The sequence below is a fragment of the Epinephelus lanceolatus genome, chromosome 20 (genome assembly GCF_041903045.1).
Source record: "Epinephelus lanceolatus isolate andai-2023 chromosome 20, ASM4190304v1, whole genome shotgun sequence".
In the NCBI taxonomy this organism is placed as follows: domain Eukaryota; kingdom Metazoa; phylum Chordata; class Actinopteri; order Perciformes; family Serranidae; genus Epinephelus; species Epinephelus lanceolatus.
In genome coordinates, this window is record NC_135753.1 from 24,909,007 (window position 1) to 24,933,946 (window position 24,940).

The 24,940-nt window shown below is 38.9% G+C and overlaps 5 protein-coding genes across 9 annotated transcripts in view; 4 read left to right on the forward strand and 1 right to left on the reverse strand.

Annotated features, from left to right (window-relative positions):
* The window catches only part of pkd1l1 (polycystin 1 like 1, transient receptor potential channel interacting), a 99,779-nt gene that overhangs the window by 49,680 nt on the left and 25,159 nt on the right, over nt 1-24,940 (reverse strand). The gene's annotated exons all lie outside the window — the stretch shown is intronic.
* LOC144458886 (complement C1q-like protein 2) lies at nt 837-5,531 on the forward strand. Its single transcript, XM_078162680.1, has 8 exons — nt 837-1,542; nt 2,993-3,034; nt 3,122-3,184; nt 3,309-3,371; nt 3,491-3,553; nt 3,862-3,924; nt 4,252-4,380; nt 4,678-5,531. The coding sequence occupies exons 3-8, from the start codon at nt 3,136-3,138 to the stop codon at nt 4,959-4,961; spliced, it is 651 nt and encodes a 216-aa protein (XP_078018806.1). The 5' UTR covers nt 837-1,542; nt 2,993-3,034; nt 3,122-3,135; the 3' UTR covers nt 4,962-5,531.
* LOC144458885 (uncharacterized) lies at nt 6,458-11,121 on the forward strand. 3 transcript variants are annotated; one of them, XM_078162677.1, is made up of 11 exons: nt 6,458-6,782; nt 6,866-6,907; nt 7,111-7,173; nt 7,386-7,448; nt 7,692-7,733; nt 7,815-7,877; nt 9,287-9,349; nt 9,480-9,542; nt 9,879-9,941; nt 10,269-10,397; nt 10,695-11,119. In XM_078162677.1, exons 1-11 carry the CDS (start codon nt 6,485-6,487, stop codon nt 10,976-10,978), a joined length of 1,173 nt encoding a protein of 390 aa, XP_078018803.1. In that variant the 5' UTR covers nt 6,458-6,484; the 3' UTR covers nt 10,979-11,119. The 3 variants fall into 3 exon arrangements, with proteins under 3 accessions (XP_078018803.1, XP_078018804.1, XP_078018805.1); XM_078162678.1 differs by lacking the exon at nt 6,866-6,907 and having other exon boundaries at nt 10,695-11,121; XM_078162679.1 differs by lacking the exons at nt 6,866-6,907; nt 7,111-7,173 and having other exon boundaries at nt 10,695-11,118.
* On the forward strand, nt 13,437-17,627 carry LOC144458888 (complement C1q-like protein 2). The gene is made up of 8 exons (XM_078162684.1): nt 13,437-14,142; nt 15,618-15,659; nt 15,753-15,815; nt 15,940-16,002; nt 16,122-16,184; nt 16,490-16,552; nt 16,880-17,008; nt 17,306-17,627. The coding sequence occupies exons 3-8, from the start codon at nt 15,767-15,769 to the stop codon at nt 17,587-17,589; spliced, it is 651 nt and encodes a 216-aa protein (XP_078018810.1). The 5' UTR covers nt 13,437-14,142; nt 15,618-15,659; nt 15,753-15,766; the 3' UTR covers nt 17,590-17,627.
* Nucleotides 19,061-23,173, forward strand: LOC144458887 (uncharacterized). 3 transcript variants are annotated; one of them, XM_078162681.1, is made up of 9 exons: nt 19,062-19,408; nt 19,492-19,533; nt 19,737-19,799; nt 20,012-20,074; nt 20,318-20,359; nt 20,441-20,503; nt 21,622-21,684; nt 22,012-22,140; nt 22,797-23,173. In XM_078162681.1, exons 1-9 carry the CDS (start codon nt 19,111-19,113, stop codon nt 23,078-23,080), a joined length of 1,047 nt encoding a protein of 348 aa, XP_078018807.1. In that variant the 5' UTR covers nt 19,062-19,110; the 3' UTR covers nt 23,081-23,173. The 3 variants fall into 3 exon arrangements, with proteins under 3 accessions (XP_078018808.1, XP_078018807.1, XP_078018809.1); XM_078162682.1 differs by lacking the exon at nt 19,492-19,533 and having other exon boundaries at nt 19,061-19,408; XM_078162683.1 differs by lacking the exons at nt 19,492-19,533; nt 19,737-19,799.

Consider the following 24,940-nt stretch of genomic DNA (forward strand, 5'->3'; position numbering starts at 1 on the left):
AGCTACTGAGGAACTAATGAGGAACTAACTATTGGTTAATGGTCAGTTCTTCATTAACTCATGATCAAATTTCACAGAGGGGTTAATCACGACTTAATAATTAGTGAACTAGTTACTTCATCAGTACAGAATCATTACTCAATAACCCATCCATTAGTTAACCTTTTTATGTCCTAAAGTAAAGTGACACATAATGAGTAGTCTTTCATTACATTATCATCATCTTTACAATTAGTTCATTAACAAATAAAATCACAGACAGCAGGATTCTTGAGAAGAGTTTAATTAATTATTTTCAGACCACATACACATTAATATGACCATCCATGTTATTCTGTACAAGGTGCTGACACACCAAACCGATATCAAAGAACTAGCGGCAACAAAAGCCAACTGTTGCATCGTCTACGTCGCCTCACGTCACCCTGTGTCAGTTGCATTTGAACACACCACAAAGACTACACCCAACGCTTGAAACTGTTACTCATTTATTTTGGCACTGCCCCATTGTCAAAAGACTCTGGAGTGATATTTGTAATTTTATTGCGGACAATATTAAAAAATAATTTAAGCTGTTTTAGAGGGATGTGCTGTTTGGACTTTTTGACTTTAACAGAAATATGGCAAAACCCATTGAAAGATTTATTATTAATCTCATCTTACTTTTGGCAAGATTTCACATTCACAAATGTAAGTTTACACATAGAAAACATTTTATATTTTTAATATTTTCTTGTAAACTCTTATCCCCCCTGGCCCCTGTTATATGACATATATGTGTAATGTTGAAGATCTGCATTCTGTAAACTTCCTGTCTTAAATAAAGTTGTGGGGGGAAAAAAAGACTACATCCGACGGCCAAGTAGCACATACGTTCTGCGCCTGCGTGAAAGGAAATAACGCAAAAAGGGAAACCGGAAGTCCGTTGAATGCATGAGATCAACAAAGTAGCGTGGAGTGACAGAGTGATACATCCTGTCAGCCGAGGGGTTTCCTATCTGTGCAGCCGAGCACCGCAGCACTTCCACGGACTATTACATCCAGACGCTCCCCGTGTTTCCTCCACAGGCTCCACTTCGCTCAACTTCACTCAGCTGCCCGACAAACCCGCTGCTTCTTCCCATTTTAACCTGAATAACAAACCAGGGCTCGGTGCTCCGGTTGGATCCAAACGGAGAGCCGGGGCTAACGTTAGCTGGGAAGCTAGCGGAGGCTAACTGGCTGCTTCCCTCCGGTCATGCTGCGGCTAACGCTCCGCTAGCCGCTCCCAGCTAGCTCCGGTTTGTTATTGAGGTTAAAGTGGGAAGAAGCAGCGGATCTGTCGGGCAGCTGAGTGAAGTGGAGCCTGCGGAGGAAGCACCGGTTAGCCCCGGTTTCACTACAGGCAGATTCGCTTGCTACAGGGAAGAGGATATAACACCTGAACAGCCAGTCAGAGGGATCTCTCTCATCGACAAGCTCCGCCGCCGACTGAACATGCTCAATCAGCCGAAAATTTGGAATGAATGATGAACTAACTATTAGTTAATGGTCAGTTCTTCAGTAAGTCCTGATCAAATTTCAGAGGAGTAGTTACTGAGGAACTAATGATGAACTAACTGTTACTTAGTCATTACCTATCTTTTTTGTGTACCCTAAAGTAAAGTGAGACATCAAAATGAATAGGTAGTGATTCAGTACTCATTACCTACTCATTTTGATGTCTCACTTTACTTTAGGGTACACAAAAAGAGTAACTAATGATTAGGTAATGATTCAGTAATCATTACCTAATAATTGTGATGTCTCACTTTACTTTAGGGTACACAAAAAGAGTAACTAATCAGTAGGTAATGATTCAGTAATCATTACCTACTCATTTTAAAGTGAGACATCAAAATGAGTAGGTAATGAGTACTAAATCATTACCTACTCATTTTGATGTCTCACTTTAGGGTACACAAAAAGAGTAACTAATGAGTAGGTAATGATTCAGTAATCATTACCATTATCATTACCGTCTCACTTTACTTTAGGGTACACAAAAAGGGTAGGTAATGATTAAGTAATAGTTAGTTCCTCATTAGTTCCTCAGTAACTACTGAAATTTGATCAGGAGTTACTGAAGAACTGACCATTAACTAATAGTTAGTTCCTCATTAGTTCCAAATTTGTTTCATAGTAACTACTTTAAATTTTGTGCACCTCAAACAACTGTACTGTGAACAACGGTGTGATCAGTATACAGTACTTTACATGCAGCCCCCATGATAAATTCTTTAAGCTTAGCCTACCTAAAATGTGACACACTTTCATATTTATTTCTAAGGCATCATTGTACAGAATAATGGATGGTCATATTAATGTGTATGTGGTCTGAAAATAATGAATAAAACTCTTCTCAAGAATCCTGCTGTCTGATTATTTTTGTTAAGGAACTAATTGTAAAGATGATGATAATGTAATGAAAGACTACTCATTATGTGTCACTTTACTTTAGGACATAAAAAGGTTAACTAATGGATGGGTTATTGAGTAATAATTCTGTACTGATGAAGTAACTAGTTCACTAATTATTAAGTCGTGATTAACCCCTCTATGAAATTTGATCATGAGTTAATGAAGAACTGACCATTAACCAATAGTTCATCATTAGTTCCTCATTCGTTCCTCATTAGTTCCTCATTCGTTCCTCAGTAACTACTCTAATTTTGTGTACCTTAGTTCCTCAGTAACTACTCAATAGTTCCTCATAAGTTCCTCAGTAACTACTCCTCTGAAATTTGATCATGAGTTACTGAGGAATTGACCATTAACTAATAGTTAGTTCCTCATTCGTTCCTCATTAGTTCCTCATTCGTTCCTCATTAGTTCTTCAGTAACTACTCTAATTTTGTGTACCTTATTGTAAAGTGTTACAGAGAATGCAGGTGATACACATCATAAAACATACTGAGTGTCAGTCACACAGTGCTGCACAGATTCATGCACTAATATAATGCTTTACACCCAGCCACACAGGCCAGACTGACAGCCAGTGAAAGCAAGAATGCAGGTAGATATCCATGTCTATATCTATATCTATATGAATCTATATCTATATAAATCTACTTGACAATAAAAATGTTTCATGTGTTCACAGTTTTGGAGGCCAGAATGAGCTCCTATGAAGACGTGGTCAAGACACTCCAGAGAGAGAACAAAGGTAAGCTTTAAAAACGAAAAGTAAACTTTGGCTTAATACTGTGTGTTATGTAATGATAATATATTGAATGAAACTAAAATAAAGGTGAGGGCATGATTAAGCATTCGGTGTCATGTTTTTGCAGTACTGGGGGCCACAGTAACCGCCAGCAACAACAAGGTGGAGGAGCTCAGGAGAGACAACACAGGTCAGCTATAACAATCATTACAAAGTGAAAATAGTATATTATGTCCACAGTAAGAACATATTTAGTGATGCAGTGATCACAGTAAAACTTAACAAGAAAAACATTGAACATGTTCATAGTTTTGGAGGCCAGAATGAACACCAGTGAAAATTTGGTGGCGGAGCTCAGGAGAGAAAACATGGGTAAGCTACGAAAACATGAAACATGTTGTTGTGTCAAAACTCTTTCAGGTGTGATGTGCAAAAGTAACAGAGGATTTGTCAAAAGATTTTACAGAAACATTTACATTTGAATGAGGTTTTACATCTGGTTGTTGATTAACTAACCTAATTATACATGTTTCCCGTCATCACAGATCTTCTGGCCAGAGTAACAGCGAGTGAAAACAAGATCACAGGTAGGATAACAAAGTCATCAAAAGTCCATGAAAAATGTGAAACCTGACGACCATAATACTAGTTTAGGATGAATAAGTGAAATGTGTTGACAGTGTTGGAAACCAGAATGAGCTCCAGTGAAAATGAGGTGGCAGAGCTCAAGAGAGAGAATGCAGGTAAGTTACATCAACTATTATTAAGTCAAAATAGCATGTTGACTGTGAAAAGGGAATGGGTACACTAAGGAACATATTCAGAGCAGCAGAACGCAGAGAGACATTCATATTTATCACCACTGTTACTAAATGAAGCAGAAATGATGATATTCAGCTGTTACTGATTCTACTAGAATTCAAAGCCTGCTGGTTATCAGTATCCAAATGACTGCAGTGTCACTGTGCTGTGTAGCTGAATATGATTAGGAGGGAATTATTCTCTCAGTGACATTTGTTCATAGACTGCACATCAGTCAAGTTTTCTCTGCATCTTCCTCATTCACACAGACCGTCCAAAGGTGGCGTTCTCAGCTGGTCTTACTGACGCAGGATCCGTTGGACCCTTCGACACTGAGATCACACTTAAGTTCAGTAAAGTCTTCACCAATATCGGCCAGGCCTACAGCCCAACTACAGGTACACAGCTCTTTTATCTACACACATAAATGTGCAAAGGAGTTCTTTACAGAAGGCAAGATGTGACTGTAGTAAGATTTCTGTGGTATGAATTTTCTAAGTCAAACCGATAAAACAAACATCCCTTTGTCTTCTTACAAATGATCTGGAAAGAGAATAAAACCAAGAGCTCCCACAGATTACTTATACCCCAACCAACTTTAAGGCCTGCTTAAGCTTAAAGAAACAGCTGCCCATTTGCTCAACAGCGAGTGAAGGACTATTTTGACCCCTCACTGATTTTCTCCTCTGCTGCAGGTATCTTCACAGCCCCAGTCAGAGGAGTCTACAACTTCAGATTCACAGTGTGGGAGGTCCGCACTTCAACTTGGACCAGTGGTATTCTCTATCACAATGAGAAGAGAATGACACTTAGTTACGATTACAATGATGACGTCAGCTATGTCTCTGTGTCTAATGCATTAATTCTTCAACTGGAAAAGGGAGATGTGGTCTACATGGCTCTCCCGTCAGGTTATGGTGTCTTTGATGATTCGCATAATCGTACCATTTTTAGTGGATTTCTACTTTTTGCTCTGTGAAGTCACCTGTAAAACATCCACAGTCAATTGCATTAAGTTTTGACATCACACTATCAAAAATATGTAATAAAATATGTAATAAAAATATCCCTCTGATGACAAGATCAAAGTCTCTACAGTTTGGAAAATATGTTCTAGTGTTAATAAATAGGAAGAGGATGTCATGGCGAGAGAAGGAGGGGAGGCGTGTGCTTTAGGGTGAATACAGACTGGTGTATTGGTGGGAATGTGAGGTGCTGTCCTGTTCCTGCTGTGGATCACTGCTGGACACCGTGCAGAGCCGGCTGCAGAGTGGAATCGCTGCCCGTGTTCGGGTGGAGTGACCATAAAGCCGCCAGGGTCAGGATGTGTGGACAGTTTAATCATTCCATGACCAGAAACCATGGATTACCAGGACCATCCATGAAACAAGGACAATTACAAAGCAGCAGCGATCAATGTAGGAAGATTTAAAAAAAATAACTTAATTACAGTGCAAAAGTTAAAGGAGCTGATGGAGCACATTTCACTGGAGTTGTACCTTGTATAATTCTATGTGACAAATAAAAAATTGATTGATTGATTGATTAATTATTTGCTTGTTTGAATGATTTATAAGTCTATACAGTTATATACAGTACATCTTAATAATGATGAAAACTCTGTGTGTCTGTTCCACGTTTTCCTCCTCACTGACTTGGTCAATCCATGTGAAATTTGGCACAGTGGCAGAGGGTCATGGGAGGATGCGAATGAAGCAATATCACATCAATTGGCCAAAGGGGGGCGCTATAGTAACCGATTGAAATTGCTAACTTTGAATGGGCATATCTCATGCCCTGTATGTCGTAGAGACAAGAAACTTTGTACAGAGATGCCTCTCCTCATGAGGAACAAATTTGCTTCAAGAACCCATAACTTCCAGTTATACAGATTGTCCGGCATTTTGATTTTTTTGAAAAACACTGAAAACCGATCTCTTCCTAGGAAGTTTGACCGATCTGCATGAAACTCGGTGAACATAATCTAGAGACCAATATCTAAAGTTCCCTCTTGGCAAAAGTTGGAAAACTTACTAAAACTGAGCTTCTATAAGGCAATGAATATTGCGGAGGGCGTGGCTCATCACATAAAGGTGTATAACATCTCAAGGGTTTTGCCGATTACCACACAACTTTGTAGGCATATGACCACACATAATCTGAGGGGACCCCTCTATTATTGACCCCATCAAACAAAATGGGGGCGCTAGAGAGCTAAATTCTTATCTAGGCCTAGTCATGGTATGGTATGCTGTACTCAATGGGTATGGACTAGTTACAAATTATTGTAGAAAAATAACCATAATACAAACTACTAGGTGTTGACTTTAAAATCAGCTCAGTGTTCAAGGATGTTTGGAGCTATTTTTACATTTGTTATCAAAGACATCTGTTTGATTCTCATACGCCTCTTCACTGAGCTGTTTTACGTGTATATAAAGACGGGAATCAAAGTAGACGTGTCAGACTGCATCTGGCTGTCTAAACAGGTGATATTTCAGAATGAGGAGCGCTGCAGTTTTTCTGGCGTTGTTGCTCTGTCTGCAGTGGACGTGGGCTCAGGGTGAGAGTGGAGAGGTGACAGGGACAGACGCTGAGACAGAGGGGGGAAACAGGCAGGAAGAGGTTCAGTTTGAGATACAGGGTGTCAGAGCAGCCCATGATCAGAGCAGCAGCCAGACCAACATCAGCCCTGACATCTGGGCTGAGCTCAAGGAGCTGAGAGACATGGCCATCGAACAAAAGGTGGAGCTGAGGAACAGCAAGAGCAAGATAGAGAAGCTGGAGCAAGAGAATGCAGGTGATACACATCATAAAACATACTGAGTGTCAGTCACACAGTGCTGCACAGATTCATGCACTAATATAATGCTTTACACCCAGCCACACAGGCCAGACTGACAGCCAGTGAAAGCAAGAATGCAGGTAAATACATTTACATCAGTTTAATTATACTGAGAAATTGAAATTAATTCAAATGTGAATTAACTCAGTTTGTGACACTTTTGCTATTTGGTCAAGCTCCAGAAGAAAATGTAACTGCATCTACCATGAAATGACTCTATAATAAAAAATATTGTGATACAATAATTCACCTTTTAGTAAAAAATATTCAAACATGTTCACAGTTTTGGAGTCCAGAGTGAACACCAGTGAAAATTTGGTAGAGGAGCTCAGGAGAGAAAACATGGGTAAGCTATGAAAACATAATTAAAAGTACAAATTATAGTGTGGTAGAAAACATGTTGTTGTGTAAAACTCTTTCAGATGTGATGTGGAAAATAAACAGAAGTGTTGCTTAAAGATTTTGTAGAAACATTTACATTTAAATGAGGTTTTACATCTGGTTGAAACTGATGACTATAATTCTGTTTTACAATAAACATGTTAAATGTGTTGACAGTGTTGGAAACCAGAATGAGCTCCAGTGAAAACGAGGTGGCAGAGCTCAAGAGAGAGAATGCAGGTAAGTTACATAAACACCATCAAAAAATACACATCGCCTGTTACAGGCCTATTAGAAAACATGTTGTTGTGTAAAACGCTCTCAGATGTGATGTGGAAAATTAACAGAAGTGTTGCTTAAAAACTTTGTGGAAACATTTACATTTAAATGAGGTTTTACATCTGGTTGAAACATAAAACATATTGAGTGTCAGTCACACAGTGCTGCACAGATTCATGCACTAATATAATGCTTTACACCCAGCCACACAGGCCAGACTGACAGCCAGTGAAAGCAAGAATGCAGGTAGATATCCGTGTCTATATCTATATAAATCTTTATCTATATAAATCTACTTGACAATAAAAATGTTTCATGTGTTCACAGTTTTGGAGGCTAGAATGAGCTCCTATGAAGACGTGGTCAAGACACTCCAGAGAGAGAACAAAGGTAAGCTTTATAATGTGTTCCCACTCCACTTAAGAAGGGTTTGCCAAAAAGCCAGTTTTATAGACTGAGGAGAGTTTGTCAGACTACACAAGATTTTGTGGAAAAATCATTTGAAATGAAATCAAAATTTCTCGCACAGGGTTATCCCCATGATTGGGTAGAGCAAGCCTACAACTCAGCTCTAGAGAAGTCTCGACACGATCTGTTAAACAAAGTCAGAAAAAAGGAAAACAGTTCTCGGTCATCTGTGTCACTACTTACTCTCCTCGTAGTCATTTTGATAAATCTACATTCATGAAACACTGGCATATATTAAAATCAGACCCGGAGCTCAGTTCCATTTTTAAAGATCCACCTTTATTTGTGTACAAAAGAGGACAAAACCTAAAAGACCGTTTGGTTCATGCTAATTTTTCTAACAAGAAAAAACATAATCAGCCACAACAAACTCGTTTAAGTCCTCTTCCGAATGCAAATTACAGATGTGGAAATTGCGCACAGTGCAACAACTTTAAATCAACATACTTTCCTCATCCTCTTACTGGAAAAAAGTTTCCTATTAAGAGTATCATCACTTACGCATCCACTCATGTTGTGTACATGATTCACTGTCCGTGTGGCCTCGCCTACGTAGGTGAGACCACCAGGAAACTTAAACAGAGAATCAGTGAACACAAGAGTGCGATATGTCGCAAGGATGAAGATTATCCAGTGGCAGTTCATTTTAATGACATGAGACATGACGTGGCCTCCCTCTGCTTTTATGGGATCGAACAGGTTTTGTTGCCACCTAGGGCAGAGACCACGACTAGCTCCTAAAAAGAAGAGAAGCATTCTGGATTTTTACATTACAGACCCTGTCTCCAAAAGGATTGAATGATGAGTTATTGTTGAATATAATGTTGACAAATGTTGTATTTTTGTACTCTAAACTATTAATGTTTTTATGAAAATTTTGAAAATTGGCACTAATGCCCTTATTTGTATATTTCTATTTTTTGTCATTTGACACTATGTTTACAAAAATGTTTTCTTATAATATAAGTCAAGACACTGCGATGTGGCTGTTTATTAATGACTGCTGTTGTTCTCTGACAGGTGGTGCTCATCAGATATGTTGAGCCCTCCAGTCCTCTAATTGGTTAATTGCATCCACTTTTGATACATATATATATATGAAATGTTGTGATACTGCCTGAAATGCCTGATGAAGGTCACACCGACCGAAACGTTGCTTAAATAAAAATAGGACAGTGAGACAGTGTGCGGGAGTCTTTTTTGATTTTTAAGCTTTAAAATCTAAAAGTAAACTTTGGCATAATACTGTGTGTTATGTAATGAGAATATATTGAATGAAACTAAGATAAAGGTGAGGGCATGATTAAGCATTCGGTGTCATGTTTTTGCAGTACTGGGGGCCACAGTAACCGCCAGCAACAACAAGGTGGAGGAGCTCAGGAGAGACAACACAGGTCAGCTATAACAATCATTACAAAGAGAAAACAGTATATTATGTTCACAGTAAGAACATATTTAGTGATGCAACGATCACAGTAAAACTCACAGATAACCTTTGGGTGAAAACATTGAACATGTTCATAGTTTTGGAGTCCAGAGTGAACACCAGTGAAAATTTGGTGGCGGAGCTCAGGAGAGAAAACATGGGTAAGCTACGAAAACATAATTAAAAACTACAAATTAAAGTGTGGTAGAAAACATGTTGTTGTGTAAAAATCTTTCAGGTGTGATGTGCAAAAGTAACAGAGGAGTTGTCAAAAGATTTTACAGAAACATTTACATTTGAATGAGGTTTTACATCTGGTTGTTGATTATCTAACCTAATTATACATGTTTCCCGTCATCACAGATCTTCTGGCCAGATTAACAGCGAGTGAAAACAAGATCACAGGTAGGATAACAAAGTCATCAAAAGACCAGAAAAATGTGAAACCTGACGACCATAATACTAGTTTAGGATGAATAAGTGAAATGTGTTGACAGTGTTGGAAACCAGAATGAGCTCCAGTGAAAACGAGGTGGCAGAGCTCAAGAGAGAGAATGCAGGTAAGTTACATCAACTATTATTAAGTCAAAATAGCATGTTGACTGTGAAAAGGGAATGGTTACACTAAGGAACATATTCAGAGCAGCAGAACGCAGAGAGACATTCATATTTATCACCACTGTTACTAAATGAAGCAGAAATGATGATATTCAGCTGTTACTGATTCTACTAGAATTCAAAGCCTGCTGGTTATCAGTATCCAAATGACTGCAGTGTCACTGTGCTGTGTAGCTGAATATGATTAGGAGGAAATTATTCTTTCAGTGACATTTGTTCATAGACTGCACATCAGTCAAGTTTTCTCTGCATCTTCCTCATTCACACAGACCGTCCAAAGGTGGCGTTCTCAGCTGGTCTTACTGACGCAGGATCCGTTGGACCCTTCGACACTGAGATCACACTTAAGTTCAGTAAAGTCTTCACCAATATCGGCCAGGCCTACAGCCCAACTACAGGTACACAGCTCTTTTATCTACACACATAAATGTGCAAAGGAGTTCTTTACAGAAGGCAAGATGTGACTGTAGTAAGATTTCTGTGGTATGAATTTTCTAAGTCAAACCAATAAAACAAACATCCCTTTGTCTTCTTACAAATGATCTGGAAAGAGAATAAAACCAAGAGCTCCCACAGATTACTGATACAAATCCATGTTTAAGGCCTGTTAAAGCATCAGATAACAACACAAGGACACCTCGCTCAACAGAACAAAGACTATTTTGACCGCTGACTGATTTTCTCCTCTGCTGCAGGTATCTTCACAGCCCCAGTCAGAGGAGTCTACTACTTCAGATTCACAGTGTGGGAGACCCGCCCTTCACATTGGGCCGGTGTTTATCTCTATCACAATGAGAAGAGAATGATAAGTAATTATGATGAAAATGATGAACACGCCTTTGTCTCTGTGTCTAATGCATTAATTCTTCAACTGGAAAAGGGAGATGTGGTCTACATGGCTCTCCCTTCAGGCAATGGTGTCTTTGATGATACAAATAATCGTACCATTTTTAGTGGATTTCTACTTTTTGCTCTGTGAAGTCACCTGTAAAACATCCACAGTCAATTGCATTAAGTTTTGACATCACACTATAGAAAATATGGAATAAAATAAGTAATAAAAATATCCCTCTGATGACAAGATCAAAGTCTCTACAGTTTCTACAGTGTTAATAAACAGGAGGATTGATTGATTCGTAGGTCTATAAAGTTATATACAGCACATTTAACGTTATTTTAAAGCATGTATTACAAATTATTTCAAAATAACGCAGCTCAAACTGCTTGATGTTTACTTTAAATTCAGCTCAGTGTTCAAGGATGTTTGGAGGTATTTTTACATTTGTTATCAAAGACATCTGTTTGATTCTCATACGCCTCTTCACTGAGCTGTTTTACGTGTATATAAAGACGGGAATCAAAGTAGACGTGTCAGACTGCATCTGGCTGTCTAAACAGGTGATATTTCAGAATGAGGAGCGCTGCAGTTTTTCTGGCGTTGTTGCTCTGTCTGCAATGGACGTGGGCTCAGGGTGAGAGTGGAGAGGTTACAGGGACAGACGCTGAGACAGAGGGGGGAAACAGGCAGGAAGAGGTTCAGTTTGAGATACAGGGTGTCGGAGCAGCCCATGATCAGAGCAGCAGCCAGACCAACATCAGCCCTGACATCTGGGCTGAGCTCAAGGAGCTGAGAGACATGGCCATCGAACACAGGAGCAAGATAGAGAAGCTGGAGCAAGAGAATGCGGTAACACTTTACAATAAGGTACACAAAATTAAAGTAGTTACTGAGGAACTAATGAGGAACTAATGAGGAACTAATGAGTAGTTACTGAGGAACTACGGTACACAAAATTAGAGTAGTTACTGATGAACTAATGAGTAACTAATGAGGAACGAATGAGTAACTAATGAGGAACTAATGAGGGACAAATGAGTAGTTACTGAGGAACTAAGCTACACAAAATTAGAGTAGTTACTGGGGAGCTAATGAGGAACTAATGAGGAACTAATGAGTAGTTACTGAGGAACTACAGTACACAAAATTAGAGTAGTTACTGATGAACTAATGAGGAACTAATGAGTAACTAATGAGGAACCAATGAGTAACTAATGAGGAACTAATGAGGAACAAATGAGTAGTTACTGAGGAACTAAGCTACACAAAATTAGAGTAGTTACTGGGGAACTAATGAGGAACTAATGAGTAGTTACTGAGGAACTACGGTACACAAAATTAGAGTAGTTACTGATGAACTAATGAGGAACTAATGAGGAACTAATGAGTAGTTACTGAGGAACTACGGTACACAAAATTAGTGTAGTTACTGATGAACTATTGAGGAACTAATGAGGAACGAATGAGTAACTAATGAGGAACTAATGAGGAACAAATGAGTAGTTACTGAGGAACTAAGCTACACAAAATAAGAGTAGTTACTGAGGAACGAATGATGAACTAATGAGTAGTCACTGAGGAACTAAGGTACATAAAATTAGAGTAGTTACTGAGGGACTAATGAGGAACTAATGATGAACTAACTATTAGTTAATGGTCAGTTCTTCATTAACTCATGATCAAATTTCAGAGTAGTTAATGAGGAACTAACTATTAGTTAATGGGCAGTTCTTCAGTAACCCCTGATCAAATTTCAGAGGAGTAGCTACTGAGGAACTAATGAGGAACTAACTATTGGTTAATGGTCAGTTCTTCATTAACTCATGATCAAATTTCACAGAGGGGTTAATCACGACTTAATAATTAGTGAACTAGTTACTTCATCAGTACAGAATCATTACTCAATAACCCATCCATTAGTTAACCTTTTTATGTCCTAAAGTAAAGTGACACATAATGAGTAGTCTTTCATTACATTATCATCATCTTTACAATTAGTTCATTAACAAATAAAATCACAGACAGCAGGATTCTTGAGAAGAGTTTAATTAATTATTTTCAGACCACATACACATTAATATGACCATCCATGTTATTCTGTACAAGGTGCTGACACACCAAACCGATATCAAAGAACTAGCGGCAACAAAAGCCAACTGTTGCATCGTCTACGTCGCCTCACGTCACCCTGTGTCAGTTGCATTTGAACACACCACAAAGACTACACCCAACGCTTGAAACTGTTACTCATTTATTTTGGCACTGCCCCATTGTCAAAAGACTCTGGAGTGATATTTGTAATTTTATTGCGGACAATATTAAAAAATAATTTAAGCTGTTTTAGAGGGATGTGCTGTTTGGACTTTTTGACTTTAACAGAAATATGGCAAAACCCATTGAAAGATTTATTATTAATCTCATCTTACTTTTGGCAAGATTTCACATTCACAAATGTAAGTTTACACATAGAAAACATTTTATATTTTTAATATTTTCTTGTAAACTCTTATCCCCCCTGGCCCCTGTTATATGACATATATGTGTAATGTTGAAGATCTGCATTCTGTAAACTTCCTGTCTTAAATAAAGTTGTGGGGGGAAAAAAAGACTACATCCGACGGCCAAGTAGCACATACGTTCTGCGCCTGCGTGAAAGGAAATAACGCAAAAAGGGAAACCGGAAGTCCGTTGAATGCATGAGATCAACAAAGTAGCGTGGAGTGACAGAGTGATACATCCTGTCAGCCGAGGGGTTTCCTATCTGTGCAGCCGAGCACCGCAGCACTTCCACGGACTATTACATCCAGACGCTCCCCGTGTTTCCTCCACAGGCTCCACTTCGCTCAACTTCACTCAGCTGCCCGACAAACCCGCTGCTTCTTCCCACTTTAACCTGAATAACAAACCAGGGCTCGGTGCTCCGGTTGGATCCAAACGGAGAGCCGGGGCTAACGTTAGCTGGGAAGCTAGCGGAGGCTAACTGGCTGCTTCCCTCCGGTCATGCTGCGGCTAACGCTCCGCTAGCCGCTCCCAGCTAGCTCCGGTTTGTTATTGAGGTTAAAGTGGGAAGAAGCAGCGGATCTGTCGGGCAGCTGAGTGAAGTGGAGCCTGCGGAGGAAGCACCGGTTAGCCCCGGTTTCACTACAGGCAGATTCGCTTGCTACAGGGAAGAGGATATAACACCTGAACAGCCAGTCAGAGGGATCTCTCTCATCGACAAGCTCCGCCGCCGACTGAACATGCTCAATCAGCCGAAAATTTGGAATGAATGATGAACTAACTATTAGTTAATGGTCAGTTCTTCAGTAAGTCCTGATCAAATTTCAGAGGAGTAGTTACTGAGGAACTAATGATGAACTAACTGTTACTTAGTCATTACCTATCTTTTTTGTGTACCCTAAAGTAAAGTGAGACATCAAAATGAATAGGTAGTGATTCAGTACTCATTACCTAATCATTGTGATGTCTCACTTTACTTTAGGGTACACAAAAAGAGTAACTAATGATTAGGTAATGATTCAGTAATCATTACCTAATAATTGTGATGTCTCACTTTACTTTAGGGTACACAAAGAGTAACTAATGAGTAGGTAATGATTCAGTAATCATTACCTACTCATTTTAAAGTGAGACATCAAAATGAGTAGGTAATGAGTACTAAATCATTACCTACTCATTTTGATGTCTCACTTTACTTTAGGGTACACAAAAAGAGTAACTAATGAGTAGGTAATGATTCAGTAATCATTACCATTATCATTACCGTCTCACTTTACTTTAGGGTACACAAAAAGGGTAGGTAATGATTAAGTAATAGTTAGTTCCTCATTAGTTCCTCAGTAACTACTGAAATTTGATCAGGAGTTACTGAAGAACTGACCATTAACTAATAGTTAGTTCCTCATTAGTTCCAAATTTGTTTCATAGTAACTACTTTAAATTTTGTGCACCTCAAACAACTGTACTGTGAACAACGGTGTGATCAGTATACAGTACTTTACACGCAGCCCCCATGATAAATTCTTTAAGCTTAGCCTACCTAAAATGTGACACACTATCATATTTATTTCTAAGGCATCATCGTACAGAATAATGGATGGTCATATTAATGTGTATGTGGTCTGAAAATAATGAATAAAACTCTTCTCAAGAATCCTGCTGTCTGATTATTTTTGTTAAGGAACTAATTGTAAAGATGATGATAATGTAATGAAAGACTACTCATTATGTGTCACTTTACTTTAGGACATAAAAAGGTTAACTAATGGACGGGTTATTGAGTAATGATTCTGTACTGATGAAGTAACTAGTTCACTAATTATTAAGTCGTGATTAGCCCCTCTATGAAATTTGATCATGAGTTAATGAAGAACTGACCATTAACCAATAGTTCATCATTAGTTCCTCATTCGTTCCTCATTAGTTCCTCATTCGTTCCTCAGTAACTACTCTAATTTTGTGTACCTTAGTTCCTCAGTAACTACTCAATAGTTCCTCATAAGTTCCTCAGTAACTACTCCTCTGAAATTTGATCATGAGTTACTGAGGAACTGACCATTAACTAATAGTTAGTTCCTCATTCGTTCCTCATTAGTTCCTCATTCGTTCCTCAGTAACTACTCATTAGTTCCTCATTAGTTCCTCAGTAACTACTCTAATTTTGTGTACCTTATTGTAAAGTGTTACCGAGAATGCAGGTGATACACATCATAAAACATACTGAGTGTCAGTCACACAGTGCTGCACAGATTCATGCACTAATATAATGCTTTACACCCAGCCACACAGGCCAGACTGACAGCCAGTGAAAGCAAGAATGCAGGTAGATATCCATGTCTATATCTATATCTATATCTATATGAATCTATATCTATATAAATCTACTTGACAATAAAAATGTTTCATGTGTTCACAGTTTTGGAGGCCAGAATGAGCTCCTATGAAGACGTGGTCAAGACACTCCAGAGAGAGAACAAAGGTAAGCTTTAAAAACGAAAAGTAAACTTTGGCTTAATACTGTGTGTTATGTAATGATAATATATTGAATGAAACTAAAATAAAGGTGAGGGCATGATTAAGCATTCGGTGTCATGTTTTTGCAGTACTGGGGGCCACAGTAACCGCCAGCAACAACAAGGTGGAGGAGCTCAGGAGAGACAACACAGGTCAGCTATAACAATCATTACAAAGTGAAAATAGTATATTATGTCCACAGTAAGAACATATTTAGTGATGCAGTGATCACAGTAAAACTTAACAAGAAAAACATTGAACATGTTCATAGTTTTGGAGGCCAGAATGAACACCAGTGAAAATTTGGTGGCGGAGCTCAGGAGAGAAAACATGGGTAAGCTACGAAAACATGAAACATGTTGTGTCAAAACTCTTTCAGGTGTGATGTGCAAAAGTAACAGAGGATTTGTCAAAAGATTTTACAGAAACATTTACATTTGAATGAGGTTTTACATCTGGTTGTTGATTAACTAACCTAATTATACATGTTTCCCGTCATCACAGATCTTCTGGCCAGAGTAACAGCGAGTGAAAACAAGATCACAGGTAGGATAACAAAGTCATCAAAAGTCCATGAAAAATGTGAAACCTGACGACCATAATACTAGTTTAGGATGAATAAGTGAAATGTGTTGACAGTGTTGGAAACCAGAATGAGCTCCAGTGAAAACGAGGTGGCAGAGCTCAAGAGAGAGAATGCAGGTAAGTTACATCAACTATTATTAAGTCAAAATAGCATGTTGACTGTGAAAAGGGAATGGGTACACTAAGGAACATATTCAGAGCAGCAGAACGCAGAGAGACATTCATATTTATCACCACTGTTACTAAATGAAGCAGAAATGATGATATTCAGCTGTTACTGATTCTACTAGAATTCAAAGCCTGCTGGTTATCAGTATCCAAATGACTGCAGTGTCACTGTGCTGTGTAGCTGAATATGATTAGGAGGAAATTATTCTCTCAGTGACATTTGTTCATAGACTGCACATCAGTCAAGTTTTCTCTGCATCTTCCTCATTCACACAGACCGTCCAAAGGTGGCGTTCTCAGCTGGTCTTACTGACGCAGGATCCGTTGGACCCTTCGACACTGAGATCACACTTAAGTTCAGTAAAGTCTTCACCAATATCGGCCAGGCCTACAGCCCAACTACAGGTACACAGCTCTTTTATCTACACACATAAATGTGCAAAGGAGTTCTTTACAGAAGGCAAGATGTGACTGTAGTAAGATTTCTGTGGTATGAATTTTCTAAGTCAAACCAATAAAACAAACATCCCTTTGTCTTCTTACAAATGATCTGGAAAGAGAATAAAACCAAGAGCTCCCACAGATTACTGATACAAATCCATGTTTAAGGCCTGTTAAAGCATCAGATAACAACACAAGGACACCTCGCTCAACAGAACAAAGACTATTTTGACCCCTCACTGATTTTCTCCTCTGCTGCAGGTATCTTCACAGCCCCAGTCAGAGGAGTCTACAACTTCAGATTCACAGTGTGGGAGGTCCGCACTTCAACTTGGACCAGTGGTATTCTCTATCACAATGAGAAGAGAATGACACTTAGTTACGATTACAATGATGACGTCAGCTATGTCTCTGTGTCTAATGCATTAATTATTCAACTGGAAAAGGGAGATGTGGTCTACATGGCTCTCCCTTCAGGCTATGGTGTCTTTGATGATTCGCATAATCGTACCATTTTTAGTGGATTTCTACTTTTTGCTCTGTGAAGTCACCTGTAAAACATCCAGTCAATTGCATTAAGTTTTGACATCACACTATCAAAAATATGTAATAAAATATGTAATAAAAATATCCCTCTGATGACAAGATCAAAGTCTCTACAGTTTGGAAAATATGTTCTAGTGTTAATAAATAGGAAGAGGATGTCATGGCGAGAGAAGGAGGGGAGACGTGTGCTTTAGGGTGAATACAGACTGGTGTATTGGTGGGAATGTGAGGTGCTGTCCTGTTCCTGCTGTGGATCACTGCTGGACACCGTGCAGAGCCGGCTGCAGAGTGGAATCGCTGCCCGTGTTCGGGTGGAGTGACCATAAAGCTGGCAGGGTCAGGATGTGTGGACAGTTTAATCATTCCATGACCAGAAACCATTGATTACCAGGACCATCCATGAAACAAGGACAATTACAAAGCAGCAGCGATCAATGTAGGAAGATTTAAAAAAAATAACTTAATTACAGTGCAAAAGTTAAAGGAGCTGATGGAGCACATTTCACTGGAGTTGTACCTTGTATAATTCTATGTGACAAATAAAAAATTGATTGATTGATTGATTAATTATTTGCTTGTTTGAATGATTTATAAGTCTATACAGTTATATACAGTACATCTTAATAATGATGAAAACTCTGTGTGTCTGTTCCACGTTTTCCTCCTCACTGACTTGGTCAATCCATGTGAAATTTGGCACAGTGGCAGAGGGTCATGGGAGGATGCGAATGAAGCAATATCACATCAATTGGCCAAAGGGGGGCGCTATAGTAACCGATTGAAATTGCTAACTTTGAATGGGCATATCTCATGCCCTGTATGTCGTAGAGACAAGAAACTTTGTACAGAGATGCCTCTCCTCATGAGGAACAAATTTGCTTCAAGAACCCATAACTTCCAGTTATACAGATTGTCCGGCATTTTGATTTTTTTGAAAAACACTGAAAACCGATCTCTTCCTAGGAAGTTTGACCGATCTGCATGAAACTCGGTGAACATAATCTAGAGACCAATATCTAAAGTTCCCTCTTGGCAAAAGTTGGAAAACTTACTAAAACTGAGCTTCTATAAGGCAATGAATATTGCGGAGGGCGTGGCTCATCACATAAAGGTGTATAACATCTCAAGGGTTTTGCCGATTACCACACAACTTTGTAGGCATATGACCACACATAATCTGAGGGGACCCCTCTATTATTGACCCCATCAAACAAAATGGGGGCGCTAGAGAGCTAAATTCTTATCTAGGCCTAGTCATGGTATGGTATGCTGTACTCAATGGGTATGGACTAGTTACAAATTATTTTAGACAAATAACCATAATACAAACTACTAGGTGTTGACTTTAAAATCAGCTCAGTGTTCAAGGATGTTTGGAGCTATTTTTACATTTGTTATCAAAGACATCTGTTTGATTCTCATACGCCTCTTCACTGAGCTGTTTTACGTGTATATAAAGACGGGAATCAAAGTAGACGTGTCAGACTGCATCTGGCTGTCTAAACAGGTGATATTTCAGAATGAGGAGCGCTGCAGTTTTTCTGGCGTTGTTGCTCTGTCTGCAGTGGACGTGGGCTCAGGGTGAGAGTGGAGAGGTGACAGGGACAGACGCTGAGACAGAGGGGGGAAACAGGCAGGAAGAGGTTCAGTTTGAGATACAGGGTGTCAGAGCAGCCCATGATCAGAGCAGCAGCCAGACCAACATCAGCCCTGACATCTGGGCTGAGCTCAAGGAGCTGAGAGACATGGCCATCGAACAAAAGGTGGAGCTGAGGAACAGCAAGAGCAAGATAGAGAAGCTGGAGCAAGAGAATGCAGGTGATACACATCATAAAACATACTGAGTGTCAGTCACACAGTGCTGCACAGATTCATGCACTAATATAATGCTTTACACCCAGCCACACAGGCCAGACTGACAGCCAGTGAAAGCAAGAATGCAGGTAAATACATTTACATCAGTTTAATTATACTGAGAAATTGAAATTAATTCAAATGTGAATTAACTCAGTTTGTGACACTTTTGCTATTTGGTCAAGCTCCAGAAGAAAATGTAACTGCATCCACCATAAACTGACTCTATAATAAAAAATATTGTGATACAATAATTCACCTTTTAGTAAAAAATATTCAAACATGTTCACAGTTTTGGAGTCCAGAGTGAACACTAGTGAAAATTTGGTAGAGGAGCTCAGGAGAGAAAACATGGGTAAGCTATGAAAACATAATTAAAAGTACAAATTATAGTGTGGTAGAAAACATGTTGTTGTGTAAAACTCTTTCAGATGTGATGTGGAAAATAAACAGAAGTGTTGCTTAAAGATTTTGTAGAAACATTTACATTTAAATGAGGTTTTACATCTGGTTGAAACTGATGACTATAATTCTGTTTTACAATAAACATGTTAAATGTGTTGACAGTGTTGGAAACCAGAATGAGCTCCAGTGAAAACGAGGTGGCAGAGCTCAAGAGAGAGAATGCAGGTAAGTTACATAAACACCATCAAAAAATACACATCGCCTGTTACAGGCCTATTAGAAAACATGTTGTTGTGTAAAACTCTCTCAGATGTGATGTGGAAAATTAACAGAAGTGTTGCTTAAAAATTTTGTGGAAACATTTACATTTAAATGAGGTTTTACATCTGGTTGAAACATAAAACATACTGAGTGTCAGTCACACAGTGCTGCACAGATTCATGCACTAATATAATGCTTTACACCCAGCCACACAGGCCAGACTGACAGCCAGTGAAAGCAAGAATGCAGGTAGATATCCATGTCTATATCTATATAAATCTTTATCTATATAAATCTACTTGACAATAAAAATGTTTCATGTGTTCACAGTTTTGGAGGCTAGAATGAGCTCCTATGAAGACGTGGTCAAGACACTGCAGAGAGAGAACAAAGGTAAGCTTTATAATGTGTTCCCACTCCACTTAAGAAGGGTTTGCCAAAAAGCCAGTTTTATAGACTGAGGAGAGTTTGTCAGACTACACAAGATTTTGTGGAAAAATCATTTGAAATGAAATCAAAATTTCTCACACAGGGTTATCCCCATGATTGGGTAGAGCAAGCCTACAACTCAGCTCTAGAGAAGTCTCGACACGATCTGTTAAACAAAGTCAGAAAAAAGGAAAACAGTTCTCGGTCATCTGTGTCACTACTTACTCTCCTCGTAGTCATATTGATAAATCTACATTCATGAAACACTGGCATATATTAAAATCAGACCCGGAGCTCAGTTCCATTTTTAAAGATCCACCTTTATTTGTGTACAAAAGAGGACAAAACCTAAAAGACCGTTTGGTTCATGCTAATTTTTCTAACAAGAAAAAACATAATCAGCCACAACAAACTCGTTTAAGTCCTCTTCCGAATGCAAATTATAGATGTGGAAATTGCGCACAGTGCAACAACTTTAAATCAACATACTTTCCTCATCCTCTTACTGGAAAAAAGTTTCCTATTAAGAGTATCATCACTTACGCGTCCACTCATGTTGTGTACATGATTCACTGTCCGTGTGGCCTCGCCTACGTAGGTGAGACCACCAGGAAACTTAAACAGAGAATCAGTGAACACAAGAGTGCGATACGTCGCAAGGATGAAGATTATCCAGTGGCAGTTCATTTTAATGACATGAGACATGACGTGGCCTCCCTCTGCTTTTATGGGATCGAACAGGTTTTGTTGCCACCTAGGGCAGAGACCACGACTAGCTCCTAAAAAGAAGAGAAGCATTCTGGATTTTTACATTACAGACCCTGTCTCCAAAAGGATTGAATGATGAGTTATTGTTGAATATAATGTTGACAAATGTTGTATTTTTGTACTCTAAACTATTAATGTTTTTATGAAAATTTTGAAAATTGGCACTAATGCCCTTATTTGTATATTTCTATTTTTTGTCATTTGACACTATGTTTACAAAAATGTTTTCTTATAATATAAGTCAAGACACTGCGATGTGGCTGTTTATTAATGACTGCTGTTGTTTAGGATGAATAAGTGAAATGTGTTGACAGTGTTGGAAACCAGAATGAGCTCCAGTGAAAACGAGGTGGCAGAGCTCAAGAGAGAGAATGCAGGTAAGTTACATCAACTATTATTAAGTCAAAATAGCATGTTGACTGTGAAAAGGGAATGGGTACACTAAGGAACATATTCAGAGCAGCAGAACGCAGAGAGACATTCATATTTATCACCACTGTTACTAAATGAAGCAGAAATGATGATATTCAGCTGTTACTGATTCTACTAGAATTCAAAGCCTGCTGGTTATCAGTATCCAAATGACTGCAGTGTCACTGTGCTGTGTAGCTGAATATGATTAGGAGGGAATTATTCTCTCAGTGACATTTGTTCATAGACTGCACATCAGTCAAGTTTTCTCTGCATCTTCCTCATTCACACAGACCGTCCAAAGGTGGCGTTCTCAGCTGGTCTTACTGACGCAGGACACGTTGGACCCTTCAACACTGAGATCACACTTAAGTTCAGTAAAGTCTTCACCAATATCGGCCAGGCCTACAACCCAACTACAGGTACACAGCTCTTTTATCTACACACATAAATGTGCAAAGGAGTTCTTTACAGAAGGCAAGATGTGACTGTAGTAAGATTTCTGTGGTATGAATTTTTTAAGTCAAACCAATAAAACAAACATCCCTTTGTCTTCTTACAAATGATCTGGAAAGTTTAAGCTTATTTACTTTATTAATCCCCTGAGGGGAAATTCAATGTTTTCACTCTTGCTTGTCAATTACACACAGGTCTGAAAGACACCCACATGCACAAACAGGACCTATACATGCACAAAGTGGAGAGATGTCAGAGTGAGGGGGCTGCCCTTTGGTCAGGCGCCCCAAGCGGTTGGGGGGTTCGGTTCAAGGGCACCTCAGCAGTGCCCAGGAGGTGAACTGGAGCCTCTCCAGCCACCAGTCCACGCTCCATATTTTTGGTCCGGACGGGGACTCGAACAGGCGACCCTCCGGTTCCCAACCCAAGTCCCTATGGACTGAGCTACTGCCGCCCCCCTTGGTTTTATTCCCCAAAGAGAATAAAACCAAGAGCTCCCACAGATTACTGATACAAATCCATGTTTAAGGCCTGTTAAAGCATCAGATAACAACACAAGGACACCTCGCTCAACAGATCAAAGACTATTTTGACCCCTCACTGATTTTCTCCTCTGCTGCAGGTATCTTCACAGCCCCAGTCAGAGGAGTCTACTACTTCAGATTCACACTGTGGGGGGGGCGCCCTTCAGCTTGGATGGGTGCTTATTTGTATCACAATGAGAAGAAAATGACACTTAGTTACGATTACAATGATGAACACACCTATATATCTGCGTCTAATGCATTAATTCTTCAACTGGAAAAGGGAGATGTGGTCTACTTGGCTCTCTACCCAGGCAGTGGTGTTTTTGATGATTCATTTAATCGTACCATTTTTAGTGGATTTCTGCTTTTTGCTCTGTGAAGTCACCTGTAAAACATCCACAGTCAATTGCATTAAGTTTTGACATCACACTATAAAAATTTGTGTGCTAATTAAATCCAAAATAATCTGTTGTATGTGTGTATTTTTGTCTGGTTATATGAACAAGATGAAGGGAATAATGATAAGAAAGTCCTCTACTAACAACATCAAACACTGTCTGTAAAGTTTGAAATTAAGTTCTAGTTTCAACAAACAAGGAAAGGATGTCATATTTACTCCTACAGTAACAATTAACTCAGTGGTCACTTCACGAATAAGCTAGTATCAAAGTAATGTGAAACACTTATGGATTACTGAACGGCCTACCAGGGGCCAAAAGTGCCAGGACCCCCTGACGTTCAGCTGCAAAATGTCACTCAAATTAATATCTACTGACCAGGAAGTGAATATAATTACCACAAAGAGATGTAAAGGAACTACAAAGAGAGACAAAACAACCTCAAAGAGACACAATTTACCTTGAAAGCGACCCAAATTGAGCTTTAAAGAGACACACAACAATACAACCTACAACCCTCAACCAAATACACCTAAAAGAGACAGAAAATGACTTCAAACAGACACATAACGACTACAAAGAGACACAATACAACCAATTGATGATACTGCATACAGCAGCCTCACTACTTCCCAAATTGAGCTTTAAAGAGACACACAATGACAACAAAGACATGTAAATGAACTACCAACAGACACACAACGGCTACAAAGAGATACAGTAAAACCACACACACCTCAAAGAGACATCAAAAGACTTCAAACAGACACAAAACAACTACAAAGAGACAAAAAACAACCAAATATACCTCAAAGACACACAAAAGGACTTTAAAGAGCCCCAAATGTACTCTTTAAAGACACAATATGACCTTAAAGAGATACAAACCCACAAAAATGACTTCAGACACACAACTAGAAAGAGACACAATACAACCAAATACACCCCAAAAAGACATTAAATGACTTCAAACGACTACAAAGAGACACAAAACGACTACAAGGAGACACAGTAAAACCAATTACACCTCAAAGAGACACAAAACAACTACAAAGAGACACAATACAACCAAATGCACCTCAAAGAGACATACAATGACTTCAAACAGACACAAAACGACTACAAAGAGACACAAAGCAACTACAAAGAGACACAAAACAGCTACAAAGAGACACAATAAAATCAAATACACTTCAAAAAGACATAAAATGACTTCAAACAGACACAAGCGACTACAAAGAGACACAAAATGACTACAAAGAGGCACAATACAACCAAATATAACTTGAAGAGACATAAAATGACTTCAGACACACACAAAACGACTTCAAAGAGACACAAAGCAACTACAAAGAGACACGAAATAACTACAAAGAGACATAATAAAACCAAATACACTTCAAAAAGACATAAAATGACTTCAAATAGACATAAGCGACTACAAAGAGACACAAAACAACTACAAAGAAACACAAGATGACTAAAAAGAGACTTAACACAACCTAATACACCTCAAAGAGACACAAAACAACTTCAAAGAGACACAAAGCAACTACACAGAGACACACAATAAAACCAAATACACTTCAAAAAAACATAAAATGACTTCAAACAGACACAAGCGACTACAAAGAGACACAATACAACCAAATAGACCCTAGAGACATAAAATGACTTCAAAGAGACACAAGCGACTACAAAGAGACACAAAATAACTACAAAGAGACACAAAACAACTACAAAGAAAGAAGCACAAGACAACTAAAAAGAGACACAATACAAACACACCTCGAAGAGATACAAAATGGCTTCAAAGAGCCACGTGTACTCCTAAAAGAAAC

What these genes read in the sequence shown, in the direction of transcription:
- LOC144458886 (XM_078162680.1), top strand. Translation starts at nt 3,136, where the DNA reads ATGAGCTCCTATGAAGACGTGGTCAAGACACTCCAGAGAGAGAACAAA. An exon ending in ACTCCAGAGAGAGAACAAAG is followed by an intron (nt 3,185 to 3,308) that starts GTAAGCTTTAAA and finishes ATGTTTTTGCAG; the next exon opens with TACTGGGGGCCACAGTAACC. An exon ending in GCTCAAGAGAGAGAATGCAG is followed by an intron (nt 3,925 to 4,251) that starts GTAAGTTACATC and finishes TCATTCACACAG; the next exon opens with ACCGTCCAAAGGTGGCGTTC.
- LOC144458885 (XM_078162677.1), top strand. Translation starts at nt 6,485, where the DNA reads ATGAGGAGCGCTGCAGTTTTTCTGGCGTTGTTGCTCTGTCTGCAGTGG. An exon ending in GCTCAGGAGAGACAACACAG is followed by an intron (nt 9,350 to 9,479) that starts GTCAGCTATAAC and finishes ACATGTTCATAG; the next exon opens with TTTTGGAGTCCAGAGTGAAC. An exon ending in GCTCAAGAGAGAGAATGCAG is followed by an intron (nt 9,942 to 10,268) that starts GTAAGTTACATC and finishes TCATTCACACAG; the next exon opens with ACCGTCCAAAGGTGGCGTTC.
- LOC144458888 (XM_078162684.1), top strand. Translation starts at nt 15,767, where the DNA reads ATGAGCTCCTATGAAGACGTGGTCAAGACACTCCAGAGAGAGAACAAA. An exon ending in GCTCAGGAGAGAAAACATGG is followed by an intron (nt 16,185 to 16,489) that starts GTAAGCTACGAA and finishes ATGTGTTGACAG; the next exon opens with TGTTGGAAACCAGAATGAGC. An exon ending in GCTCAAGAGAGAGAATGCAG is followed by an intron (nt 16,553 to 16,879) that starts GTAAGTTACATC and finishes TCATTCACACAG; the next exon opens with ACCGTCCAAAGGTGGCGTTC.
- LOC144458887 (XM_078162681.1), top strand. Translation starts at nt 19,111, where the DNA reads ATGAGGAGCGCTGCAGTTTTTCTGGCGTTGTTGCTCTGTCTGCAGTGG. An exon ending in CAGTGAAAGCAAGAATGCAG is followed by an intron (nt 20,360 to 20,440) that starts GTAGATATCCAT and finishes ATGTGTTCACAG; the next exon opens with TTTTGGAGGCTAGAATGAGC. An exon ending in GCTCAAGAGAGAGAATGCAG is followed by an intron (nt 21,685 to 22,011) that starts GTAAGTTACATC and finishes TCATTCACACAG; the next exon opens with ACCGTCCAAAGGTGGCGTTC.